The sequence below is a fragment of the Talpa europaea genome, assembly GCF_964194135.1.
Source record: "Talpa europaea genome assembly, chromosome: 2".
Taxonomy (NCBI): Eukaryota; Metazoa; Chordata; class Mammalia; order Eulipotyphla; family Talpidae; genus Talpa; species Talpa europaea.
In genome coordinates this window covers 26,193,101-26,218,468 of record NC_140068.1, presented here as the reverse complement: position 1 = coordinate 26,218,468, position 25,368 = coordinate 26,193,101, and the positions used below count along the sequence as shown (strand labels likewise).

Sequence of the window (25,368 nt, the reverse complement as noted above, 5' to 3'; positions counted from 1 at the left end):
ACTCTTAGGATAATAAAATAATAACTTAATGAAATATAAATATAGGCACAAAACTTCAAACTATACGTAAAATTCTTTTAATTGATACTCTTTTGAACAAGCCACAACTATCCTGCTTATTAAATATTACCTAATGCATTTATCAAATGAAAAACAGAATGAAGCAATGAATGCTACTTTGAATTTTTTTTCAAGGTGATCTGCTCCTAGTCACAAAACAAGAAATGAAATTATACTTAAAATAGAGCTGGCAGCTATTTTAGTTCTCTAAGATGCAACCAATTGGTTTTAAAACCAAGAATTCTGAAAACTTGTAGTATTATCTCTTAGTATCTGGATTCTAACTAGTGATCAACAAAGTAGCAGATGTAATATTTACAAGTAGTGAGAATATCAGGGTTAGAGGTTTTTGGGGTCCTACCCTGTTCTTTCCTCCCTCATTATTTTGGCTTCTTGGCTAACCCAGGCTGTGCCTGTCATAGAGAGAAACTGAGCTGAAAAACATTAAAGTGTTAGGAAGATGTGTTTCACCGTCTATTAGGATAATTTACAAAAAAATTATTAGGTACATAATCAGGAATTGCTGAATATGAGATCAGGGCAAGTCATTCTCTATATTGTGTTTTACATAGCTGGAAAATAAAAACATTTAAATCTTAAAGAAGACAGTGTTATGAAAGTACTTTTAAAAATGAAAGGTACACAGTACCTAGCAGTTCAAAATGAGGCTGCCAGAGACTATTTAGTGACAGAAAAAGGTCTGGGGAAAAAAAGAAATAACGGGTAAACAAATGATGTCTCCCATCGCCATAAATCCCACCAACAGTCACCAAAGCAATATTATGAGAATCCCAGGTGAGGGCAAGCTGCCTCTTCCCAAAATTGAACTAACGCTATTCTGAAACTGAAGCCCTCGCAAAACTTCAGTCAACAGGCTGGAGAGACGGCACTTCCCATGATATTTACAGTACCTTGGCTGGATGCAGATCAACACCATACATGGACAGCCGCTTCGCATTTTCTAAGAACTGAGAATCAGCTTGTGCTGGAGATAAGCCCCTAAGAATCGAAAGAAACAATATCATATCATGGATGGATGCAAAGCAAATGTGGCGCAAATGGGAAAAGGAGTGCTTGAGCATGGAGAGTTTAGGGTAGTAGGAATATTCCAGCTTAACTGGCAGACAAGTAAGGAAGAGGTAAGAAGACTCGACTGTCAACCTCTAGCTTTCTTAAGATTCTCTAAGATAAAACTGTTTGTTGCAAGAAAGTATGAAACTCCACCTTTACCATTTTAGAAAAGTTGTTTTTGGTTGTTTTCGGGGGGAAGAGGAAGTACCAGCAATGATGGACACAACAATAAATTAACTAAGAATGAAAAAGCGATGTCATTTTTGTGAAATGAGACAATTTTATACTCCATAATTTTATCTCTCCAGATTGACAATATGAAAATCAGAAATACTTGTATTTTATTTTATACCTATGGTAGAGAGCACCTATCATATTCTGTCCAGAATGACTATTTCCACTCCTATTTATATCCCCAACTAAAAAGTTCTAAGTACCTAAAGAATAGGATCATGTCCATTAATCTTCTGATCCGCCATAGCATTTTAGTACTTGATATTTCCAATTCAAATTATATAATAAATGTGTATTGAGTAGAATTGGAATAAAACCAATAAAATATTGAGTCAAATATAGCATTTATTATTCTTTTTTAAAGAAAGGTCAATGAATGTGGTCTGTTTAAAAACTGCTATTCTCTAAAAGTTCCTTTCAAATCATTTTAACTAAAATTTTATAAACTTTGTAACATGGGACCAACTATAAATTTGTAAGTGTTCGTAAAATCTCTGCTTAATCAAACAAGTATTTTATTTTCACACAAAATAAAAGTTCTCAAAGTGTACTATGATATTTAAGTAGTTAAGTAATCCTTAAGTAAATGAAAAGGTCGCCTTTTGTGACCAGAGAAACCACTTGTATGTTTTGGTTACTAGCCCTACATCCATTACCACCCACATTCTGATTTAAATACTCATGCCTTGTTACTGCCCTAGTTTTCTTATCAAATATGGCAGAATATAGATGCCAAAACACTGGTTGTATTATTCCATTGTATTCCAAAAATATAGTTCAGTTGCATTCAGCTGTGGGTATGTTTGTTTAAAGTGATATATGTGTTGAAGGATAAGATTGGGCGTAGGAAGGAGGTACCATCGGGAAGAGTGTATTGAAAACATTTAGCCGCCTGAGCAGAGTTCCTTATATTATGGTCACAAAGACAATGAAAGGCTATCTCACAGGCTGCAGGCTGCCTTGATTAGTACTGGGTGAAACTCCAAAGGGAAAAATTGGACAATCCCATAAATAGTGTTCAAAGGTCTAGTAAGTGCTATAAGAGAAGCTACTTAAAACTACCAAGGCCATTTCTGCTCCAGGAAGCAAATCAACACACCTGTGGGTTTTATGCAGTTCTGCTACCTTTTCTTCCAGCTCCTTAGTCTGAGTGGGAGCAAACTGGAAGTCACTGAGGTCATTACTGCCATGTTCTTCTGGGTCATAGTCTCCAAGTTCAGCCTGCAGAGTGTAAGATCCCAGCAGAGCATGCGTCACAAAGGAGCAGGGCAGGCGGCCAGAGACAATGTCCTGCCGGAGCTGAAGGCACAAGAAGTATCTGTGAGGAGCAGGGGGAGAACAGTTAACAGCACAGCACTCACAATCTTTGAGTTCTACTATTACTTTGAAACCACACACACAACATCAGCTCTCTTCTTATCCACAGCAAAACAAGTCTTCTCTAGTAAGAAGCCTATCTTCCATTGAGGACTCCTAACCTGTGATTTAGTTACAGAAACTAAATCTACAAGATTAATGGAATGGAAATTCTGAACCACTGTTCTGGAAAGAGTGCACGTTACTATTATAATAAAGGGTTTGTGATGGAAGGTAAAATTTCCAATCACTTGGAAGATACTTGGATTTAAAACTGTTAATCAAAATTAGCATACTATTCAAAAGTTGTGAAGATTAATGAGATTTTCTCAAGAGCTGCAAATCTTAAGTTTTTGTCAGAAAAGCTAAGGTCATTCACCGCTTATTCTCCTAGTTTTCTAGAAGTGTACACAACTGACAGTTCTCTGTGGCTTTGTGAATTGCCTTTTAATATAAAAATCAACCTTTTCAAACCTCCTCTCACTAGAGTTAAGACGTCCTATAAGTGGACAAGGCAAAGATATCAAGGCACTTGTGGATTTAAATGTTCCTTGATAGCCAAATAATCAGTTACTTTCAGAATCAATAAATGCACTCTTGCTTCTTCCTACTACACTGAATCTTTTATTTGCAACTTAAGCACATTTATAGCTAGGACAATCTCAGAAGAGATAGAAATAAAACAGCTATTGACACTTAGGTAAGAAAGTGTCATTGAAAGTGTCATTCCCTTGAGGATGGGGGAGGGATTATAATTCAATTCATATTTAAAAATACTTTTATAATAATAACAACAGTACAAAACACAACAATGCAAAAACAGACAACTATAAACCAGAGACATACTGCAGGGGAGGAGGAGGGAGAGGAAGGGAGGAGCACAGGGGATGTGGTGATGGTGCCTTGGGGAAGGAAATTCTATGGGGACTCAATCTGAGGGGGTGGGGGGAAGCAAATATTGTTTAAAAAAAATAAAAAATAAAAAAAAAAACCAACAAAAAATACTTTTGCATTTCTACCCCATATCACCTTTTAACTTGTGAATACAATAAAAACCATCACGGCATTAAAATCAAATATTAAATATCAATATTTTTGAAAGTTGTAACATAGGAAACAAAGCTGCATTACTCAAATGTAAATGCAGAAATTAAATAAAATTGAATAAAAATTCTTCAAACTGGCAACATTTCCAACTATTTTGTAGTATTCATTTTCAAGGAAACATCTAAATTCAACTTGTAACAAAGTGTTTTGGTTTTATCCTAAAATTGCCACCATCCCCCTGGCCACAGAAATGAATAAAAACTAAGATTTACTTTCAAATATAAATATTAAGCACCTGGTGATATCTTCAGTCAATTGAGAAGGATCAGGAGGATAAAACTTCACATTAAAGGTGAACAGCCAGGGCAGATCTGTAATTATTAAAAACCATGGTTATTTATCCAATGAATAGAATGACTGACCACTTGTTTTGATAAAACTTAAAGGTCAGTGTACAAACAGAACAGACTAATTCCACTATATATCAGTTTGGAAATAGTCAATATTACAGGTTAAAATGCTGTCATTTATATACATTAACATTTAACTAATGTTTGATATATATGTTTTAGATGATTTAAAAAAACATGTGGGCCTCCCTGGTGGCGCAAGGGATTGAGATGCAACCTATGAAGCTATCCACAGCCACTGCCATCATGAGTTCAATCCCCCCCCAGGGAGCTACCCACATGATGCAGCAGACCTCTCCTGGCTTGCCCGCTGCTCCCTTCAGCAGTGTGTTTCTGCCAATCTGCCAGTTCTTGTATGAATAAATAAATGAATCTTTAAAAACATGTGCACATCCCTCCCCTGAGAAAAGGACAGGAACTTATTTCCCTAAAGGGATCCAAATAATTCCACTGGCCTGAATTTAAAATTATGCTCAAAATTCACAGTATTTCTAAATAAAAATGAGAGAGACAGAGTGTGTGCATGTGTTATTTCATCCTACACATTTTTTGAAATTCTCACAATTGCTTTTATTTATGGACTTGAAAAATATCTTGGTTCAATATGTCATTCTGTCCTATTCTCGCCATCAGCACACTCACTTTCTCTCAAGTCAACTGATAATTACTGAATTGAATGGCTACTGCAAACACACACACATACTTGTGGTGGATTTGGCCTCAACACAGCACCATTCTATTAATAAAGTCACTCTTGTTAAATTTAAGAAACAGATTTCAGTTCTGCTTTATATAAAAGATAATGGGATATAGAACTTTCCCGAATATGTACTTGGAGGTGACTACCAACCCACAACTAAATAAAGTCATTGCGGGATTGTATTTCTTAATGGATCCTTACTTGTTTTCCAGGCATTAACAGTAGCACATGCTTGCCTAGATATGACTACAGAGGTAAGTGCGTAACACATGTATTTTAAGAAGCATTTCCAATTGCAAAGTTGATAAAATATACCAGTACTACTGAAATTTTTAATTTAACTATATGCTCTTATCATAATTTTACCAAGCTAAGTATAAGTAGTCCATCTAGTTATGGATTGCAAATGATTTTCTTAAATCTTTTTATGGGTTATTTATGATTTTAATCACAGACCAAGTACTAGATATGTACTTATTTCTATATAGTCTTGCATGCATTTGAGGGGAAAAAAGGCATATTTTACACAAGAACCAGGTTACTGGTTGTCAAAAGCATTAAGAATTAAGATTTACCTTTTGACAAGTGTCTAACAACTGAAAAGTACAATAAAATCACACAGGGGCTGGGCTAAGATGGAAAAAGCAGCTCTTCGTTCATTTTAACATAAGAGGTCAGTACAATTGCTGAAAATCCATTTCCTCAGCCCACTTTCATGATAGACACAGCACAGGATTCCATTTAAAGAACTAGCTCCACTCATTTGAATAAGTCAAATCCTATTTGTTAATGTTATCCCTTTTGCCAAACCACAAGGGCAAAAGTCCTGAAATAACTAAAAAAAACTTCACAAATAATCAAAACATAAGTCATTATTCATAATCAGCAAGAGTTTTGCCTTCCCAAAATTAGGAAATCTCTATGATTCTGAAATGAGTGGCACACTAAAATAAACAAACAAAAGTGAAAACAAAACCAAAGGAAACAACTCAATGAATGAAACATCAATCATGTTTCAGAGGTTATCCTGTTCTCTCTAGGGTTTGGCAGGTCTGATTTCAGAGAAAGTGAAACAATCAAGCATCTGTACCTTCTTGCAGAACATTTAACAGCTTAGAAGGGACAAAGAATCAATTCCAAAGTTTTCCAGCAGTTTTATCCTTAAGTTAAACATAATATATTAGATCTACTTATTCCATTTTTTTTTCTTCTTCCCTTTTCCATCATGAAGCAAACATAAATGGATAAAACACCAAGATAAGAAGAACAGATGGAAGGGAGAGGGTGAGGAGGGCAGGGGGAGACTGCATGAATGCTGTAAAGTCAGGAATCACAATCAAAAGATAGATGACAACTATCCCATTTGCCTGGACCTGTTCCAGTTTTAGCACTTGAAAGTCCTATATCTTGAGAAACCCTCGGAGTCCTTCAGTTCTTAGCAAATTGAGAAGGTCACTGTAATCAAAGATACAAACATAAAGAAAACAAAGAGGAGACTACAAGGAGAGAAAATGGGAAAATAAAGTATATGCTCAGAATTAAAAAAAAAAAAAAAGGCTAGAAGACAACCAAAAAGATTAATAATTTTTGAGAAAGAAAAATGAAAACACAGGTGGAAAACCTTGAAAGAGGAGACAGAAGGTAGATGGAAAGGAACAGAAGGGAAAATATAGATATGTTCCAGCATTTCCTTATTAGGAATAAGAAGCAGGGAAGTGAAACAATACAAAAGGCATTCTGCAGACAGTACTCAAGGAACTGGTTTCTCCCTGGACTGCCCTGGGGACAACAGTCCAGCAGAGCTGGTGAGAATCTCGTTCTCCTGCTTAAAAGTTCCAGCTGTTCATGATTCCTTACCTTTCTGCTTTGATCATTCAGACCCTGAAATAAATGATGTATTCAGATCCCTATGGGAGAATTTTCTGTGATGATAATGTTTCCTGGCACAGATCTCACAAAGCCATAGACAAGGCAACCTGCAGAGGCAGAATGTGTGGAGGGAGCGGTTGCCCATGCCGGTGGGACACCAGCAATCACATGGGGTGTGTGGGGCCCAGTGGACTGTGGAGGTACACTAGGTGCCTTGATGGTGGGTGTGGTGACACAGATCTGAAAAGGAGTGAACCTAAACCACTGAATCATATACAGTGCAGTATAACATCACCTCAATTAAAAAAACAGAATTAAAAAATAAATATACATCACTGTGGGAGTGTACAGTGAGAACAAATGGAGAGATGGAAAAAAAGGACAAGCAGGATTAACTACAAATACAGACTCAAACAGCACAAAATTGTCTTGGACTGTGGGACAGAGCAGCAGAGAAGGCGATGACCTCAGAGGATGGAGAAGATTGTTCTGCGTGCTTTTCACTCTGGAATCCTCTCTCCAGCAGATCCATGAACAGAGTATATATAGGCATCCAGGGTTAAAGATACGCTTATTTATTAAACTATATATTTCCAAACTTAAGTAGACAAAGCAACTGTCATTTAGCTAGAGTAAAATCTACATAAAAATAAAAGTTACAGGAAAGCAGCGTCTCATTCTTTTCCCCAGAGAAAAAGATCGGGTATTATTTCACAGTGGTAGACGCTGTGAGCAAATATTCAGGAACATGAGTCTAGAACCTGTGGACCTTCAGAAGCCCCTAAGTCATGAACAAAGCAAACAGTCATGACTGTACACAACTATGGTTAATATCCTTAACTTCCTATCTGATATAAATGCAAGCTAGAGCTGATCATTCCATCACTATTTTTATTCTAATCTAAATTCCCATAAATTTTATGAAAGACAGAAATAGGTAGATGCAGATTAACTTAATCATACTTCAAAGTATGATGATTTAAATACTCACTTCGCAGTTGTCTCTTTATTTCTTTTGCAGGATCTAGCCAGTTCTGCAGAGAGAGGAGGAAAAAGGTTAATTAACCCATAAGTCATCTTCCAGAGTCCAAAATGGAACAGTTTATAGTTCACACTCATTTAAGTATAAACATATTTAATAAAGTGCTATTCAGAGCAGCTCTCACCTATTAGCATTCCATTGAGCTAAGGATTGATTTGTTTTTTAATATACTTGCTATAAATAAAATATTAAAACACTTCTAAGGTCAGTGTCTTGGGTCTAATTTTCTTGGATCTGAAAATTAAACACCTCTCCAAACTACGAGATTTATCTACATAAAGCCCTTATTTTATGTTGGAACAACAAGCAAACAGGCACTGTGGACAGTGAAATGAGATATGAGTCAAGGACAATAACTGGTTCTAATTCATGAAGTGTGAACTGCAAACCACTACCTAAAAGAATATACACCCCAATCAAACAAGTATCTTGAGTGTTAAGCCAAACCTTCCTTAACCCTTTTCTCCCTGCAAAATGCTCAATATTGTGAAGTATTGTCCAAATCTTCCTTCCTGATCTTAATGTAATATCCCCCTTTCTTTTTTAACTTCATTACAAGTTGGAACTCATAATGAGAAGGAACACCCTTTCACTTTCCCCTGATTTCTAGCATTAAGAAAGTTAACATAACATGATTACAGGCAACCATTATATCTTAAAGCAAAATAACAAAATTTGAATCACTAGGTTCAAACCACCTAAAAGACATTAAATATTTGACCTCCAAAGCTATAGGTAAAAGACAATGTTTTAATATACAACTCAACTCATATATGTGTTCAAACACAATTCATATATGTGGGTTTTTATATATATATATATTGTACCTTGTCCTCAATTCATTATTAAAATTCACCTACCTTCTTCACTAACATAAGAGAGTACATACATTTCTTGAGATGTAATAAACGGGTTCAAATAACTGGCTTTACAATAAATTCCGTTCATTCTTAAAGTCTCCCAAATAATGTATTATGACATCTGTGCTTAAATATAATTTGATTTAGATATACAGAGCAAATAGTTTTTGTTTTTAGAAAATAGAAAATAATGACCTCATATCTTAAAGATACACTGAAATAGTATGATAATAACATTAATTTACACTATTAAAAAGAAGTAACAACAGAATGCTTTGAAAGCAAAGCTGCACATTCAAACCTACCACCCCCCACACTTAAGAGCAGCAAAGCTCCAAGGTGTACAAGGCTCTGTCCTAACACTGGTTATATTCAAACCTCTCAATAAAGAACCACCAGCGCTTGGTCCACTTTCCTATTACTTGTGTCCCAGCTGCATGGGCCATTGATGTGAAGGGCCAGTGGGACCCTCTAATGATAGCTCCGTGCTCTGTTGGGAAGCAGCTCTAATTCTTCCGTCAGAAGAGAGCCTGGCATTCAGCTTCCATGTGCCGCAGCTGCTGCCCCACAACAGCTGGCTCACAAATGGCCGGCTATGATGAGCACGTAAGAATGGAGAAAACACGTCATTCAGTCCCTAGCCCAGACAGAGGAGGGGATGGGTGTGAGAAGGAGGGTTGAATGTGTTGTGACATTGCATCCAAGGAAGTAACAACCACAGCAAGAAGACAGAGAGACAACTGGTGCCAAACGAAGAGAAAAAATTCCCTCAGAAAATTAATAGAGAGAAAATGCAGGGGAATCTGGTCTTACATGCCTAGACAGACCCTTTCCAAAGCTCCAGTTTTCACGAGGTGACAGGTGGTCACCTAGATGCCTGCGACAGGAGAGCAAAACGGGACCTCTCTTCCAGGAGAGGATGGTAGAAGCCACATTATCTTCTCTGCTCCCCACCTCTACTCGCACCCCCAAGGAACACCCCACCCCTGGCTGTTTGGTATCTTCCATTTTCCACTGCAGCACCAACCCCTTGAACAAATTACTCAAGAGTATCTGCACAGCATAGAGAGTACTAAGAGTCTGTAGACCCAGGAGCATGTATGACAAGTTTCTGTGCACTGGCCAGCCCAAGTGAGAATCAGTGTCACTTTTGGGTCACTTCCTGCAATATTGCCAACCACATATTAAAAGACTGAAGTGGCTTTATTTCTTAACTCTAGACTGCTATCCAAAGACGAAGCAGACAGTTTATATGATGTGATCGAGCAGCTGAAGTAAATCCTTCCACTCATCTACCTGGGTTTGCCTTCACTAAACACACTTACTTCCACACTGTGAGTTCCATGCCCACCAAGGAGTAAGGAGTTCTTCCTCTCCCTGAACTACAACTTTGCAAGGACCAGAGATAGACTGCATTCTCGTATCCTCCACACCGTACTTCATAATTTTAGGCAACAGCAAATACTAAATTAATACCTGTTAACTGCTATCGACCTGTTGCTTGCCTCGTCCCTTCCCATGTTACGGTTAGCTTGAAAAAAAGATCTCTTTTGGGCTTCCCCTAGTGGCACAGGCGGTTGAGCACCGCGCTGTGAAGCTGTCCTCAGCCTCTGCAGCGCGGGTTTGATCCCAGCCAGCTGGCAAGGGTCCCACATGGCGAACAGACCTCACCTGTGTCACCCACTGCTCCCCTCAACAGTGTATTTCAGTTTGCCTGTTCTGCTCCCCACTCTGTCTCTGGTGAATTCTCTCACCCTCCTGCACCTCTGGTTTGTACCCCAGTGCTTGTATAAATAAATATTTTTTAAAAAGACTCCTAAAAGATACAAATCTTTTATCTGCAATGATTATAATAGTAGACATAAAGCTCTAACAAATCAATAAACATTTAGGTATTGACATTTGATGAGGAGTAGATTGGGTAGATCAGGAAGCACACACAAAAAAGAAAAAAGACATGAGAGAATGATACAAATGCACATATGTGCTTGCATGTGTGCGACCAGACACACCCTTGAGAGATTAGTGTATCAGTCCCTTTTTTTCAAAGATTTAGCTACCACACAAACATTTTAGATTCAGAATACAGGAAAATTCAGGCTTTCCACCAATTCTGAGATGTTAGGCTTATTATCCCTTGGCTTCTTTAAGCCTCAGTGTCCTCACCTGTAAAATCAATAACAATACCAGTATCAGGGTATTTGTTTTTAATCATTCATTCAAATGATTCCTGAAAAGTAAATATATATGTAACGTACTTTATCCCAGAGCCTTTGACAGAACTCAGCATTTATGTTCTTAATGAACATCAAATAGGAAATTAACAAAAGTTAGAAAGAATCCTATAACAGGCTTTCAATAGAAACAAAATTCAAACATGGTCCTAGAATGTCAGTGTCTTTAAATCTCATTAGAACATGAAACTGGGATTTGACGAATCATTTTCACTAACCTCAAGCTAAAACTTACCATGATTGTTAATGATGAATGTAAAAGGAAAAAAACTGGTTAATATTAGCAGTACTTTTAACGTTGTCAAAAATATTTTCATATCATATCATTTATGTTAATCAATATTTTGAAATCATAACAGGGATTAGATACTGATGTCAATAGAAAAGCACACCTATTACTTTATCCAAAATTTGTAATTAATACTTTGAGAATGTTGTTTATTTATCTGGCTTTCTTTGTAGACTGGTACTAGAACATACTTATACAATTAAAACATTATTGTGAGAACCAGCCCATAAAATTCACCACACTGACTAAGGAATCCATGGCCCAAAAGAAGGTAAAGGCCTGCCAGAGAAGTTAATGGAAATTTTTAATTAATTAGCAAAGCGAACAGCTAGCTATACAAATATGTATTTTCACACTGAAGTCCTCTCATCAGTTAAAGAAGATCTTTAATCCTACTTTCTATCTATACAAATCTGAGCATGAAAGAGAGTTGGTTAACAAAGTCTTCTGGCATTTTCCTATATTTTCAATACTGGTTTTTCAGAAAAATCCCTAACAACAGAAACATCTAGAAAATATATAAGAGCCTTATATTTGTATTCCTAGCATGCTAGTGTTAAAAAAAAGTGCCAGACTCTATATGTTCCAAATTTCCAAGGTAAATGGCTATGAGTATTTGAACATGTCTGGAAACACTTAGGTTATTAGGTCCCTACCTCCTCTGGCTTTTGTGACATTCCAAACTCCTATAAATTTCTGCCATCTCAAAAGACACTTATCCCTAGGTCAGTGCTTCTCAAGCTTTAACAGTTTTACGAATCACACAAAGATCTAGTCAAAATGAAGAGTACAATTCAGTAAGCCTATGGTAAAGAAATTCCTCATTTCTAAGAAGTTTCTAGGTGGTGCCAATGCTGCTGGTGCCTGAATCACCTCTTGAGATGGTTAGTCCTACATTTCTTTAATGGAGAAATTCCAGTCTTTCCCTGAAAGTCAAATGTAAAAACACCTTTTATAAACCTTTAACTGGCTTGTCAAGTAATTGCTCACTCTTCACTTCATTGTTGACAGCCACTTGCAGGATGTCTGAGCAGGGCACTGCTTCCACCCTCCCGGATCTCAGTATCTCTGAATTCCTCCCCATGACACTAAGAGGTTGCATTAAAGATTATCATAACTCATAGACTTTTTTTTTTAAAGATTTATTTATTTATTTATACAAGCACTGAGTATAGTCAGAAGCGCGGGAGGGTGAGAGAATTCACCAGAGCCAGAGCAGAGAGCAGAGCAGGCAGACTGACTAAGTACACTGCTGAGGGGAGCAGCGAGCGGCAGGAGAGGTCTGCGCGACATGTGGGACCCTCGCCCAGCAGCCGGGGATCGAACCGGCGCTGCAGAGGCTGCGGGCAGCTTCACAAGTCAGTGCTCAACCGCTGCACCACCAGGGAGGCCCACTCATAGACTTTTTATTCTCGTAAAGAACTAACCTATTTCACTTGACAAGAGATGAAAACCAGAGCCGTCAACCTACTAGCAGTCTGAGTGTACAGCTGTCCATCATGGGGCCTCCAGCCATGCCAGGAGTGAGTAACACCACCAGATACAGTCACAAAATCCTCTAGCTGTCCCCCACCCACCCCAAAACTACCTCCCTTATTTCCCCTTCAGGCTGGATCCTAAAATCCTAGAGTGAGAATTTTCTCAAAATGTCTCACCATGCATTCCTCACTCCCTTTGAGGCTCATCAATTTGCCACAGTGAGAGAAATCAACAAATTTAATTCAACCTACGCTATATTACCAAATGTTGAAAATATACAAATAATTCTTTCCCAAATCTGCATATTCCCTTAAGAATTTATAGCATGGAAACATATCAGTAATACTACATACTTTTGTCTAAATGAGGTTTAATAGAAACTACCATAAACGCTGGTGTTAGGAGAAAAGCTACAGGCTTTCCATATTACCGTGAACATTCACTGCGCATGTGGGAGAACATGATTCAATTCCTGTATGTGGTATTGTAAGTTACAACTGGATTGAATATAGAACTTTATTAAAAAATAGTTTAGACGTGACAAACAGTTTCTATTTAAATTTTTAGCTCCAGTTTCTGAAGGGAAATGGTCTGGCTACCAGACAAATGCTCTAATCAATTTTCATCAAGTTAGCTGTGGACACCAACTACACTTCTAAACAAGTTCTTCTTTCAATATGGCCTGAAGCAAAATGACATTATAATCCCTGGGATAAATGCCAAACCCTGTAACATCAAAAAGCCAGCACAATATTTTTCCCTTTAAAGCGAGTCCAAAACCCTCGATCATTCCATTTAGACTCAAATACAAGAACTATACGGACTTGGAATTCTGTATATGAAAGACTAACATGTTGCTTGACTCCACACATTTTTTAATGACATTTTCCATAGCAAAGTTTACATAAGAGTTCTCAACAGACATTAAAAAGTTCTAACACTAAGAATGACACATTTTTATACTCAGAGTGAATTGAAATGCTTCCAACTCAGGGTTTCAACCATGAGACAGTACCACACTAAAATCAATAGAAGTTTTATTTTTCTGTCTATGGAAAATTTTCATACAAATAATTATGGCTTTTCCTCACCTTCACTTTATATGTTGAAATAAGTGAGACTTCTATAAATATAGATAATATTCTGCATGAAAAAAAAAAAGTTGCTTACATTCCTGTATCCTATAGCATCCTATTGTTAAAGCTGCAGTGATTTCAAACAATGTAGGCCTGATTAAGCTGAGTTGGTAAAATACTAATTTTCTCTGGAAAAAACAAGACGGCACACAAATGCTTTCAGAGCTATATTTGTCTATAAAGTAAGGTTAAAAAATAAAAATTATGAAAATAAGTGACATTATATATGAATAATTAAACATACTGCCAATTACATTTGCACATTCATTTTCTGAAAAGTGACAATTTCAGAAAGGACGCCAAGCTCTTTCTAATCCCAAGTTCTATAGTTAAAATTTAAATAACCAAGTGTGTGCTTAATATTGTTGGCATTTGTATCTTGATTTTATTAAGAGAAACGACAAAGGAAAATAAGGAATTATGAGTCCCTTATTTAGTATTAGCATTTTTATCAAGGCAAATTCTGGAAAACCCTCCCAAACATAACCTTATCCCTGTATTCTCTGCATTAATGACCTTAACCTCTCCTTGACATCAGTTATCCCTTTGCATGACTGAACTATGTGTCTTGGCATTATACAAAATACGCCTCATTAGATTTCATCAGCCCATTCTCAGATGCTATCACCTCTGCCCCTTCTAATTTTTCTAGCCATGTAGTCCCACTGTACCTGATCTTCAACTTCTTAGGGCTTTCATCCTTGGGCCCCAGCCATTTTCTCCCATACTATGAGCCCATTTCAGTTTCAATTATGTCCCTTCCTGTGATCTTGTGAATAATCACCTAGATTACCATCTTAGCACCTCCAGAACTCTCAAATCTTTTTGTCTTGACATAACCACCATGAACACAGCAACTGGGAACCCCTGTAATGTTCCACTTCTCCACTATCATCTAGCTTGCTGATGGCAGGGAAAAAAACATGCTGTTATATTCTGCTAGCCCACAATTTTATAATCCCAATCTCAGCTGGACTGATTGTGAAAAACAATCTATATGCTAGTCCTTAGTAGTCTAGGGGTCCAGGCCCCTACTGCTACCCCAGTCACTCAGTAAATTATTTCAGCCTCTATTTCCCAGATATTGAGGCTTCCCTTTAACTCAGACTTATTTATGATTGCACCACTCCTTATCTTACTTCCTGCAAACTCACAGGATGAGATCAACCTCTTTATTCAAAGCTTATCCTCTTCTTGAATACAGAAACTTGCATCACCTTCATCACTCTCCTCCCTCTTCAATCTCTTTTCTCTAGCTTTCTCAGAGCCAAAACTGAAGTTCTTTCCAACCAAGCAAATCTCCAATCAACTACCAAATCCTTATAAATTCTCTGCTCTGTGAAGACCCTAGAGAAGGCACTGTCTATGATCCAGAAAGCAGGCAATCTCACCACACAAAATGTTTCCTGGAGCTCTCATCTTGGAAATCCCAGATTCCAGAAATGTAAGAAATAAATTTCCTTTGGTCTGTTTTTGTATAAATCACCCAGTCTCTGATATATTGTTGCAGCCGCCCAAATGGGCTAAGACACTAACCAAATGAGTACAGTTTATTTTCTATCGTAACATATCTGAGGAATCTGACATTACCTGCTAGTAACACAGCCCATGATATTCTTCAATATCCTATATATAAACTGCTGACACTTTAACAGGGAAGGAAAAAATCAGGGAGAGGTTAAAAATCTTAGTTGAAAATTAGCCACTCAGGTGATTCTGATAGGAAGGAAAATGTCCGTTTTGAGAAGCACTGGTATGGGACCTCCAACACCATCAGCAATTTATCAACACCATCATAAAAATATCAATTATAAAATTCATTCTAGGACACAGTCCTTAACACTCTTCAACGCCCCTTATAAAACCTAGCTTCTAGAAGACTTCTAGAATTTGATGTTGAAAAATTCCTGTAAGGCAAGATGATAGTGATCCACTTTCCCAGTAATGATATGTACAAAAAAGTATGCCTATTTTAACCTTGACTGGCTGATGGTTTGAAATTGCTGCTTTATCCCTAAATTCTATTTTCTTCTTTACTATCTGCCTGGTTTTGAATCTTCAAAATTTACTGCCTGGTTGATTTATTTAAGAACGCCATTCAACTTTCTGCATGGTTAATAAGACCCACCTTTTAGGATTATTCTGAAACCCACATAGGACAACACGTGTGAAGTACTTAAAACAGAGCCTGCTGCATAGTGCTGAATGAATAGTAACAGCCGTGCCTATTTTATTTGGAATCTTTATATAGTAAGGCTTACCTCAAAAAATTTTCCCCCAAATTTTAAAGGATTTACTAAATACCATCTTTACAGTGACATAATGATACAGTGATATAACAAAATATTAAATTATCTTCAATACATGCTTCCTAAGTATGCTAAGGAAAGGAGCTTCTTAGACTGCAATATGAATTTTAAATTTAATTTAGTAAGCAGGGTCTATGTCTTAAATGTGGCAAGATCTGTAGCAATTAATGCACCGGATTACACAATGATGGTATTTTTTAAATTGTGATTAAAAAACAGGTAACACAAAAGCAACCATCTTAACCAATTTTCAGTGTGCATTTGATTAGCGTTAAATTTATTCACATCTTTGTGCAACAAATATCTAGAACTTTATTTTCCAAAATGGAAACTCTGTATCATTCAGTAACTCCTTACTTTTCCCCTGGGTCTAGTTCTTGGCAATCTCTCTTCTATCCTCTATTTCAGTGAGTTTGATTACAAATACCTCTTATTAGAATTATACAGTATTTATCTTTTTGCAACTGGTTTATTTCACTTTGTATAATGCCCTCTATGTTTATCCATTTTATAGCATGTTACAGAATTTCCTTCTTTTTCAAGACTAAATAATATCCCATCCACAGCATTTTGTATATATCATAGTTTGTTCATACAATTTATCCATCAGTGGATATTTAGATTGCTTCTATCTCTCAGGTAAAACGAATAATGCAAAGCACACAGGTGTGCAAATATCTTTTCAAGATCCTGTAGTCTTTTTCTGGAGATATATATATATATATGTATCTGTGTGTGTGTGTGTGTATATATATATATATATATATATATGTAAGCGGGATCACTGGATCATATGGTAATTCTACATTTTTTGTTGTTGAGGATCCTCCACACTTCTATATTACATTCCCACCACATTATATTTCCACCCACAGAGTACAAGGATTCTGATTTCTTCAACTATTCCTCAAAACTTGTTTTTTTGAGTTTTTCAGTGGCTGTCATATTAGTCTGCAATAACACAAAGAATTTAATCAATATTTGCTAATGTCTAGATATAACGCAGCTAGTACAGATAAAGAGGCATGTAGTAATAGAGAAAAAGTAAGGGAAAGAAAGAAGACTCACAAATAAGGTTTGTACTAAATATCTCAATGACAGACAGAAGGAATTGTCAAATCTCCTTAAGCTGGAGACAAAAGGCATCATAGCAGAATGAAATCAGTCAAGGAAAACTCACTGAGTAGGACACAAATTGGATCTTAAGGAAAATAAGGCATTCAAACAAAGAAGGTCATTCCAAATGTCTGGAATAGTAGATGCAAGGAGATATAATATAGACAATCAAGACTCATTTGGGAGAGAAAAGTGTAAAATGAATACGTATTGTAAGAGGTTACTAAGAAATGAAGCTAAAGAAGTAAACTGAAGTCACAGGACCACAAGTTCTATACATTATATTAAGAGGTAATACTGTATCCATGAAATGGTTTCAAGCCAGAGTGTGCCAAAATCAAATATGCATTCCTGAAAACTCACTATTAGCGGCGTGAAGAATAGATCACAGGGACTTGGGACTGGTTAGTTAGCTACTTAGGTGGTGAATAACCTAGCCAAGGCAAGGGACGCCAGGTGCCTATAATAAAGCAATAAATGTGGACAAAGAGAACAAAGAAAGGGATATCAGATGGTGGAAGAGGTCTGCTGACTGATCAGCAATAAAAGGAGTTAAAGAACCACTTCTAGAACCACTTCTCAGGGGACAAGTGCAATTTAAGGGAAACAGGACAGGTTTGCTTTTGGACAGCTGAGTATATGTGCAACAGACAGGTACATATACACGAGTTTTAGATTCTTAAGTATATGAGTGAAAGATATGGATTAGACATATTGGGAGTTACCAAATAAAAATTAGTGAACCCATTAACTAATTACTACTTTCTTATATAAATCTAGTGTTCATGAAATATCAAACATCCTGTTTCTATTAACAGAACATGTTATTCTACATATTTTATAGCATACTGGATCGTCCCCCAATTTTCACAAAAGTTAAATGCTCCTGTGAATCTACCAATGTGTAATTTCAGGAAATGTGAATGACTACAGTCAAATTCCCAACACTTTCTCATTTGCAGTTTTGAGGGCTAACAGAAGACAAATGGGTTGGAAACAGTAAGACCACCTTATAATTTAAAACCTAAAAAGAGCCCCTCATCTATTTTTCTGAATTTGTAATATGTTATTTCTTCTAAGAAAGTACTCTTAGCAGAGTTCCAACAAGAATACTCATATGCTATTCAGCAGGCAGGCATGCAATTTAATTGTCTTTAGTCTAAATGTGGAACTAAACCACAAATTACGTTATCAAGGATTTAAAACTAAGCAAGTTGGGAGAATTTAATTTATATATAATTATCACTCTAAGCACCCTGTATTTCATTACCATTGCATATAAATACAAACAAAGATGGCATGTGGGCAAATAACATAATTTATAATCTATATGTATCTACTGAATGTTCTATTCTATAGACTAAGATGTGAATGTTAGATATTAGAAAGTAACTCCTTTTTCTGTGGCTGAGTACTCTGGGCATCCTCAGTTACAATGAGTCTGTCCACAGACATAATCTTCAGACTAAACAGTTTCACTTTGGGGTACAAAATCCTGGAACACGCCTTTACCCTTCATTCTTGTAACTAGTTATCTTTTCCACCAAAGCTAGTCCAAAGAATCAGAAAGTGAAGCAGGAGTAAAAAGTGAAGGTATCTTCCCCAAATTCACATGTTAAAACCTAATCCCACTGAGACAGTATTTTGAAGTGGGGCCTTTGGGTCGGGAAGTGGCACCCTTGTGAATGGGATTTAGGCACTCATAAAAAAGTAACCAGAAAGCTCCTTCACTCCTCCCACCATGAACAGACACCATGGAAGGACAAAACAAGACAGTTATTCTATCAACCAAGAAGCAAGTCATCAATAAAGCTGCTCGCACCTAAATGTTGTTCAGTGTCCAGAATTGTGAGAAATAAAACTGTTGTTTGTAAGTCACTCAGTCTATGGTACATTGTTAGAGCAGCCCCAAAGACAGAAGGCTACAGGTTAACCCTGGTTTTGCTAAAACTCGTTAGTATTTCTCTCTTTAATATATGAATGAAACTGAGATGCTTCTGAAGTTCCCTGGAGTTAGCATTAAACACTAGAGCACCCCCAAGCTCAATGACCTGGGAAACTCCTGGTGCAGAAACAATCTCAACATACTGCTGAAGTCAGACAGAGAGTCACAGGGTTCTGGCCGCTTAAATCTACCACCTGAACTGAGCCGGGGCCACCCTTGGCCCTATTTGGCCCCCAGAAGGCTGTACAATAGGGTACAGAATACATTCACCCACACAGTCGCCACAGTCTACTCAGCAAGACAACTGCTCTCTCTGGAACTTACCGACAACGTCAGGACTCCTGACATTCCTCCCAGTGTGCCCCCAGCCCTGCCTTTCAGGCATGGTTAACTCAGAGCATGCAGGTAACTTCAAGAGGAAAAATACTACATAAAAGATTTTTAAGCATCTTCAGTCTCTTATAATGAACACAGGATAAGACATTCCATTCTAACTGCTCTTGATGTAAGCGGAAAGGCAGGTACACATAAAACACTGGCAAAGAGTTACAGGTGGTTCACTCTATACACAATGAAGTTTTCAGTCTTTACCAACAAACAAAAGATGTCATAATAAAAACGTACAATAAGCTACTGTAAAGCTAAATTTTACACTGGCTAAAAAGAGCAAACAGTATTTTCTAAGAGGATAAAAACTTGAAATCACTTACTTTCTGCTCAGGGTTTTCCTGAAACAAAAGTCCAAAGTAGTCCTTCTCCAGGAGATTGAGATGTTCACACACTTTGTCAAATAACACTTGCCCTTTAGCACGTTTCTGCGGGAAAAGAAACAGTATGTTCACTTTTCAAGCACTAAAGATTCCATGATTACTATAAATAAAGGGAATCATATCATATACACTATTTAGCATAAGTTAATATAAAATGTTTGTCAATCCTGTTCAAACAATTCAAAAAGTGATTAACAACTTTTCACTTCAGATTCCCGCTTCCCACACACAGCTGTATTTCATTCTAAAATGAAAGCATGATCAGAGATGGTGCTCAACACGCTACCATTCCTCCATGTAAACATAAGAATGAAAAAGTAAAATGCTAGGTATTTGTTTATTTTAAAAACAGCACAAAAAATAGACTCAAACTGCCTCCTTCAATTCCTCAGGATGTTTCACATCTTATCTACAAAGCATACTCCCAAGAAAGTCATTTAACTCTACTCAATGTATGCTAACTCATTGGATCCCATCAGGACTGAAAGTCTGATTTTCATCCTGTGACGTCTGCAGAACAGAAATTGTTTTTTTCAACTCAACTTCACATTTTCTAGATAATGATATGGCATTCATGTTTTAGGAGAAATTAAAAAAGACTGAGAGGTAATGGGACATTACATCACATGTCTCTAAGGATTTGACATGCTTTTGCCATAGTTTGTTGTGTTTTCTTCTTTAATTTAATAAGCAGCTATCAATAGAGATGTGAAAGCCTTTGACAACCATAGAAGAAAAGCTCATTGTCTAATCAATGGCAAAACAGAGCAGTGACTCATGTCCAATTAAGATGCACACCCCTGGGAACGCCCCACTGTGAGGTCAGGTCAGACACACGCCTCCTCCAATGCCCTTGGAAGTGACCACTGGGCTGTAAGTGAAATGTGAACAGGCCGCGGGACTGTTTCATCCTCAACACGCACTTCCTCACACTAGCAGAGGACTCATTCGTTTATTCAGGGTGACAATAAATGTTCCCCACACATATAACTTTGAAAATGGAATAAATTAAGATTTCAATTTCAAGTAACTACAACTCCGATCAGAGAGCTTCAAAAGATAGTCTTCACAGAAACTTAATTCAAGTGCTCACTTCTGCCCTCTAGCCTTTTCTTCCTTTCTTTGTGGCAAAGAAGTAAAAAACTTATGCCTGAAAGATTGGTCTCCTATTAAAACTTTTTAGTAATATTTCTTTAAAAAAAAAAGAATGCTATCAAATCATAGGTGAAGAGGGAGAAAACCACACAGATTACATACTTTAATACAAACAGCATGTCATCTATGTCACAGATTCAAAATTAGGATTAATATCTAATTAAATTAGTAAGTACCTGGAGACTGAGATATACCTGCATGTGCACAAATTTAAAGAAACACTATCTAGGACTCTGGATTCCAAATACCAAAGTCCTAAATATATTTTCAATATTGACAAGTTCTGTGACAGGGACAAGACACAACTTTTACTTGCCTTAATTTGCACATCTGTAAAGTCAGAACTACCACAAAGAGTGTGGCAAGTACTAAGTAAGTTTTAATACATAAGGAGCGCTTAGAATGATATATGGCATATAGTAAAGTGCTTAATACTGGTTTTTATTGTTATAAAGTGGAGAATTTTATAATATGACAAATGAGTAATTTCACTTATACATGAAATTTTCACTTAAAGCTTTTAAAACTAAAGGCTTTGAATTTCACTATCTGCTCCTCATACAATTAATACTCTATATAATTTAAAATTTAAGTGTACAAGTATGTTAAATAAATTTTAGGAACAGATGAATCAAATCATGATGGTTACTTTCTTAAATATGCAGTGAAATCCACTGTCTCTTCTTTACAGAGTAGATGTAAAGAGATTTGGTTGCAACTAATAGCAAAGAACATTTTAAAGATAATCAACAGCATAATATAGAATCAAGAGCTTTGTTCACCCCTGAATTTCCAGTGAATAGGGAAATGACCAGTAAAATAAGTATTCAAGAAGTATTTGTCAAATAACTGAAAAAACAGTATTTCTGTATATTTGACATGACATTTAACACACTCAGACTCATAGTGACTAACCATATAGTTACAACTTCAGCACCTACTTTGTAATTAGGGGCATTCCTTATCTGAGATAACAAAGAGAGCAATTATAGCTCCTACCACATCTATCTACTTGGACATCACCCAAAATGCATTTATGAGGTATACATGAGTAACACACTTTATCTACTATAAAGGAAAGATTATCTTTTTATTCAGAACGACACCAAGAACTCAATGGAAGCTTACATAAGAAGCTGAGCTTTAATCAGATATAATTACAAATCTCATTTACCACTGCTATGAAACATTGGCTTATAAATGACAACTATTTTCAAAAAAAACTACTGAAACTAGGAATCATGAAATAACATGTGACAGTCAAAAGGAGAATGGTACTATTTTATTTGATTTTAATGTTATTTGAAATTAAGCTAAAAAAGGATATTAAAAACAACTCCTATCTAAAATACACACTTCAGTTCAAAGAGAAAACACATTTCAACCTTGGCTTAAAGTCACTTTTTATTAATAAATCATACTTTCTTGCTGGTTTCCATCTCAAAAATAGAAACATGTTCTCACAGACAGACTTCCCCTAGATTAAGAGAAAAACACCCACAAGGCTCACCACCACGACCTGGTATTGAATGTCAGGCAGCACAGCAAAGCACCAACTTGGGGGCTAGAGTAAGACACAGCCCCTCCCTCATTCCACGCTTTGTAAGCACCTTATATTACTAGGCAAGAGTAACAAGGGTCAAACCACTTAGTATCATAGCTGTCTATCATAGCTTAGTATCATAGCTGTCTCAGCTGTTGACTCTGAAGATCAACTTAACCTGGTAAGACAGTAAACGTCAAAGGGCCAAACCAGTTTCTCAATCACAGCTGAGTTCTGTTCCCAGCTGTTCCCTCACTAGTCCACATCTAATACCAAAGTATTTTCTAGATGCTTGGATTGCTTCTCTACTATTATTTCCTTTCTTCTCCAGGAAACAGAGATGATAAATACTTGATAAGAGCCTCCCTGTACATACATGTTACAAACTTCCACTTAATCATCTCCAACCTCATTGAACACAACATCTGGCTGGAAAGCCAAAAATGCAACAATGCAGACAGGCACATTCTGAGAGATGCAAATACAAAGTGGTACAGGAACCTTAAGAATGGAATGAGTAAGTGAGAAAAATCATAGCTTTCCCAAGACTGTGTCCATATGTATCTTAAAAGAGAAAATAAAGACAGAAAAAGCAGCATATTCAAAAGAATTTACTTTTCACTTTGATATTTATAGAGTCTGACAGAGATGATTTCTAGTCAAAGATACTGGATAGTATAAGATGAAAAAAGTAACACATCCATATGGACAAGCAATGCATTATGACCGCTATTTATACTCTAGATGACTCTGAAGTCTACAAAGCTATAAGGTTTAACACAGGGTGATCCAGCATCCAATACATGTCAATTCTTATGTTAAGACAATAAATAAGACACACATGGTAGTCTCAGGAACTTTACATTCAAATGGCAGAAATAGAAAATACGGAAGCAAAAAAAGAAAAAGAAAGAAAAACAAATGTATGCATCTATCTCTATTAGACAATCAGTCTATCTGCTTTAACTGGTTCAAAGAAAACTGACACAAGAGCTCTATACAAGATAATGTCTTACACTAAGGATAAAGACTACCAGATACCATCTGATCTTCCCTCAGGAAGTTTAAATGTAAGATATATATATACACACATACCTATGTATGCACACATACACAAAGTCCTACAGCAGAGTGGTACAAACACAGGGAAAGACAGTGGAAAGGTGAAGTGAAAGACTGAAAAGCACAAGTCAAGGGTATCCACGGGGCAGACCTGAATTTGCCCAAATATATTTCATTGGTCCCACTGGTCCCTTAGCATACTCTATACATATAATCCATATATACATATACATATATATGTACACACACACACACACACAAAGAGGAAGTCTTCATCACCCCAAAGGGAAGCAGAATGGGACAAGGAAAACCTTGCGTACTGTACATAATTACTGAGTCTCAAAACTCCTACTGTATATAAGACACCTGAGAAGTTCTATGGAGAAAAAAAATCTACTTCCCGTCATTCAACCTGCTGTTTCCCAAAATTATTTAGTTAAGCAATACAAAGCTTCCTAACATTGCTCAGAAAAATGTGCTACAGACCATTTATCAAAAAATTAAGTAAAGAGAAGTGATCATGACTTGCCCCTCATGCAGATTTGGAGACTAGCTATAATTTTTTTGACTCAAAAATGTCAAGAGAATTCATTTTAAACTATTCCAGAACTGGACATGCTCAGCTGTCTAGCAGAAATAATGGTTCCCTAAAATGCCAACAAACACAAAATCAAAAAAATACCCAAGGAAACTGGTCCCTATTACTCAGCATTAGTCACAATATCAGAATCAGATTATCAACTACCAAACACAAAATAAGTATATTTCATATGTTTAATGAAACAAATGAGTATTTTAAGATATCATCAAGGAAAAGTAACTATCAAAAGCAGATTCTGGAAATAATCATATACAACACCAGGAAATAAAAACTATAATCCAAATGGATGGGGTTTGATACAAACAAAGAGAAAACCAGTTCATTGGAAGATAGATCTGAAAATAACCACCCAGACTGCAACAAAGAGATGGAAAACAGAATGAGGAGTCTATAAACATATATACACACATAATATATATAATACATATATACATATATATATAAACAGAAAGAGGAAGTCTACATATATGTGTAGATATATGTATCACCAGAGTTCTAGATGAAGGGAGAGGTAAAATAGAAAACGTATGGCTGATAAATGCTAAATACTCAAATTAAGGAAACTCCATGGAGCTCTAGCCATATAAAAAAAAAATCCTTTAGCATATAATTTATGCCATTATTGTTTATATCATTAACATTCAAAAGACTCTAACCTGCATTATTTTAAATAGTAGATATAATAAAACCATCAAGATAAGAGAGAAAGAAACATGAGCTAGGGAATAAGAAGGATCAAAGAAAGAAAAGTACCACAGAAATCCCAAAGAAGTCACGCATAAGAAATCTAAAACTGATCTGCTTTTGGCAACTAATACAAAAAGGCAAACAAAACAGGACATTTACCTCACACAGAAAAATGGTATTATCAGGACACATATTAAATTTCCAAGTTACTACATTTTAGAAACACCAACCTATGAGCAAACTTGCCTGGATATGCTCTACAGCAACACAACCAAGGGCTCACAACTTACTTGCATTCACACTGTTAACAACACACGCTGCAATAATATTCTCATCCTCAGGAGGAATAGAACCAAGACACAACTCACGGTAGTAGTGCACACAAATGTGTAG

The 25,368-nt window shown here is 36.5% G+C and overlaps 1 protein-coding gene across 14 annotated transcripts in view; it reads right to left on the bottom strand.

The window, feature by feature from the left end:
- Positions 1-25,368, bottom strand: part of EPB41L2 (erythrocyte membrane protein band 4.1 like 2) — a gene marked incomplete at both ends in the record, with an annotated part of 87,308 nt that overhangs the window by 40,907 nt on the left and 21,033 nt on the right. For all 14 annotated transcript variants that reach the window (XM_084228543.1, XM_084228545.1, XM_084228546.1 and 11 more), the window contains 5 exons: positions 972-1,059; positions 2,465-2,683; positions 4,064-4,139; positions 7,739-7,781; positions 19,868-19,972. In XM_084228543.1, the coding sequence (XP_084084669.1) occupies positions 972-1,059; positions 2,465-2,683; positions 4,064-4,139; positions 7,739-7,781; positions 19,868-19,972 (531 nt within the window). The remainder of the gene's footprint in view (positions 1-971; positions 1,060-2,464; positions 2,684-4,063; positions 4,140-7,738; positions 7,782-19,867; positions 19,973-25,368) is intronic.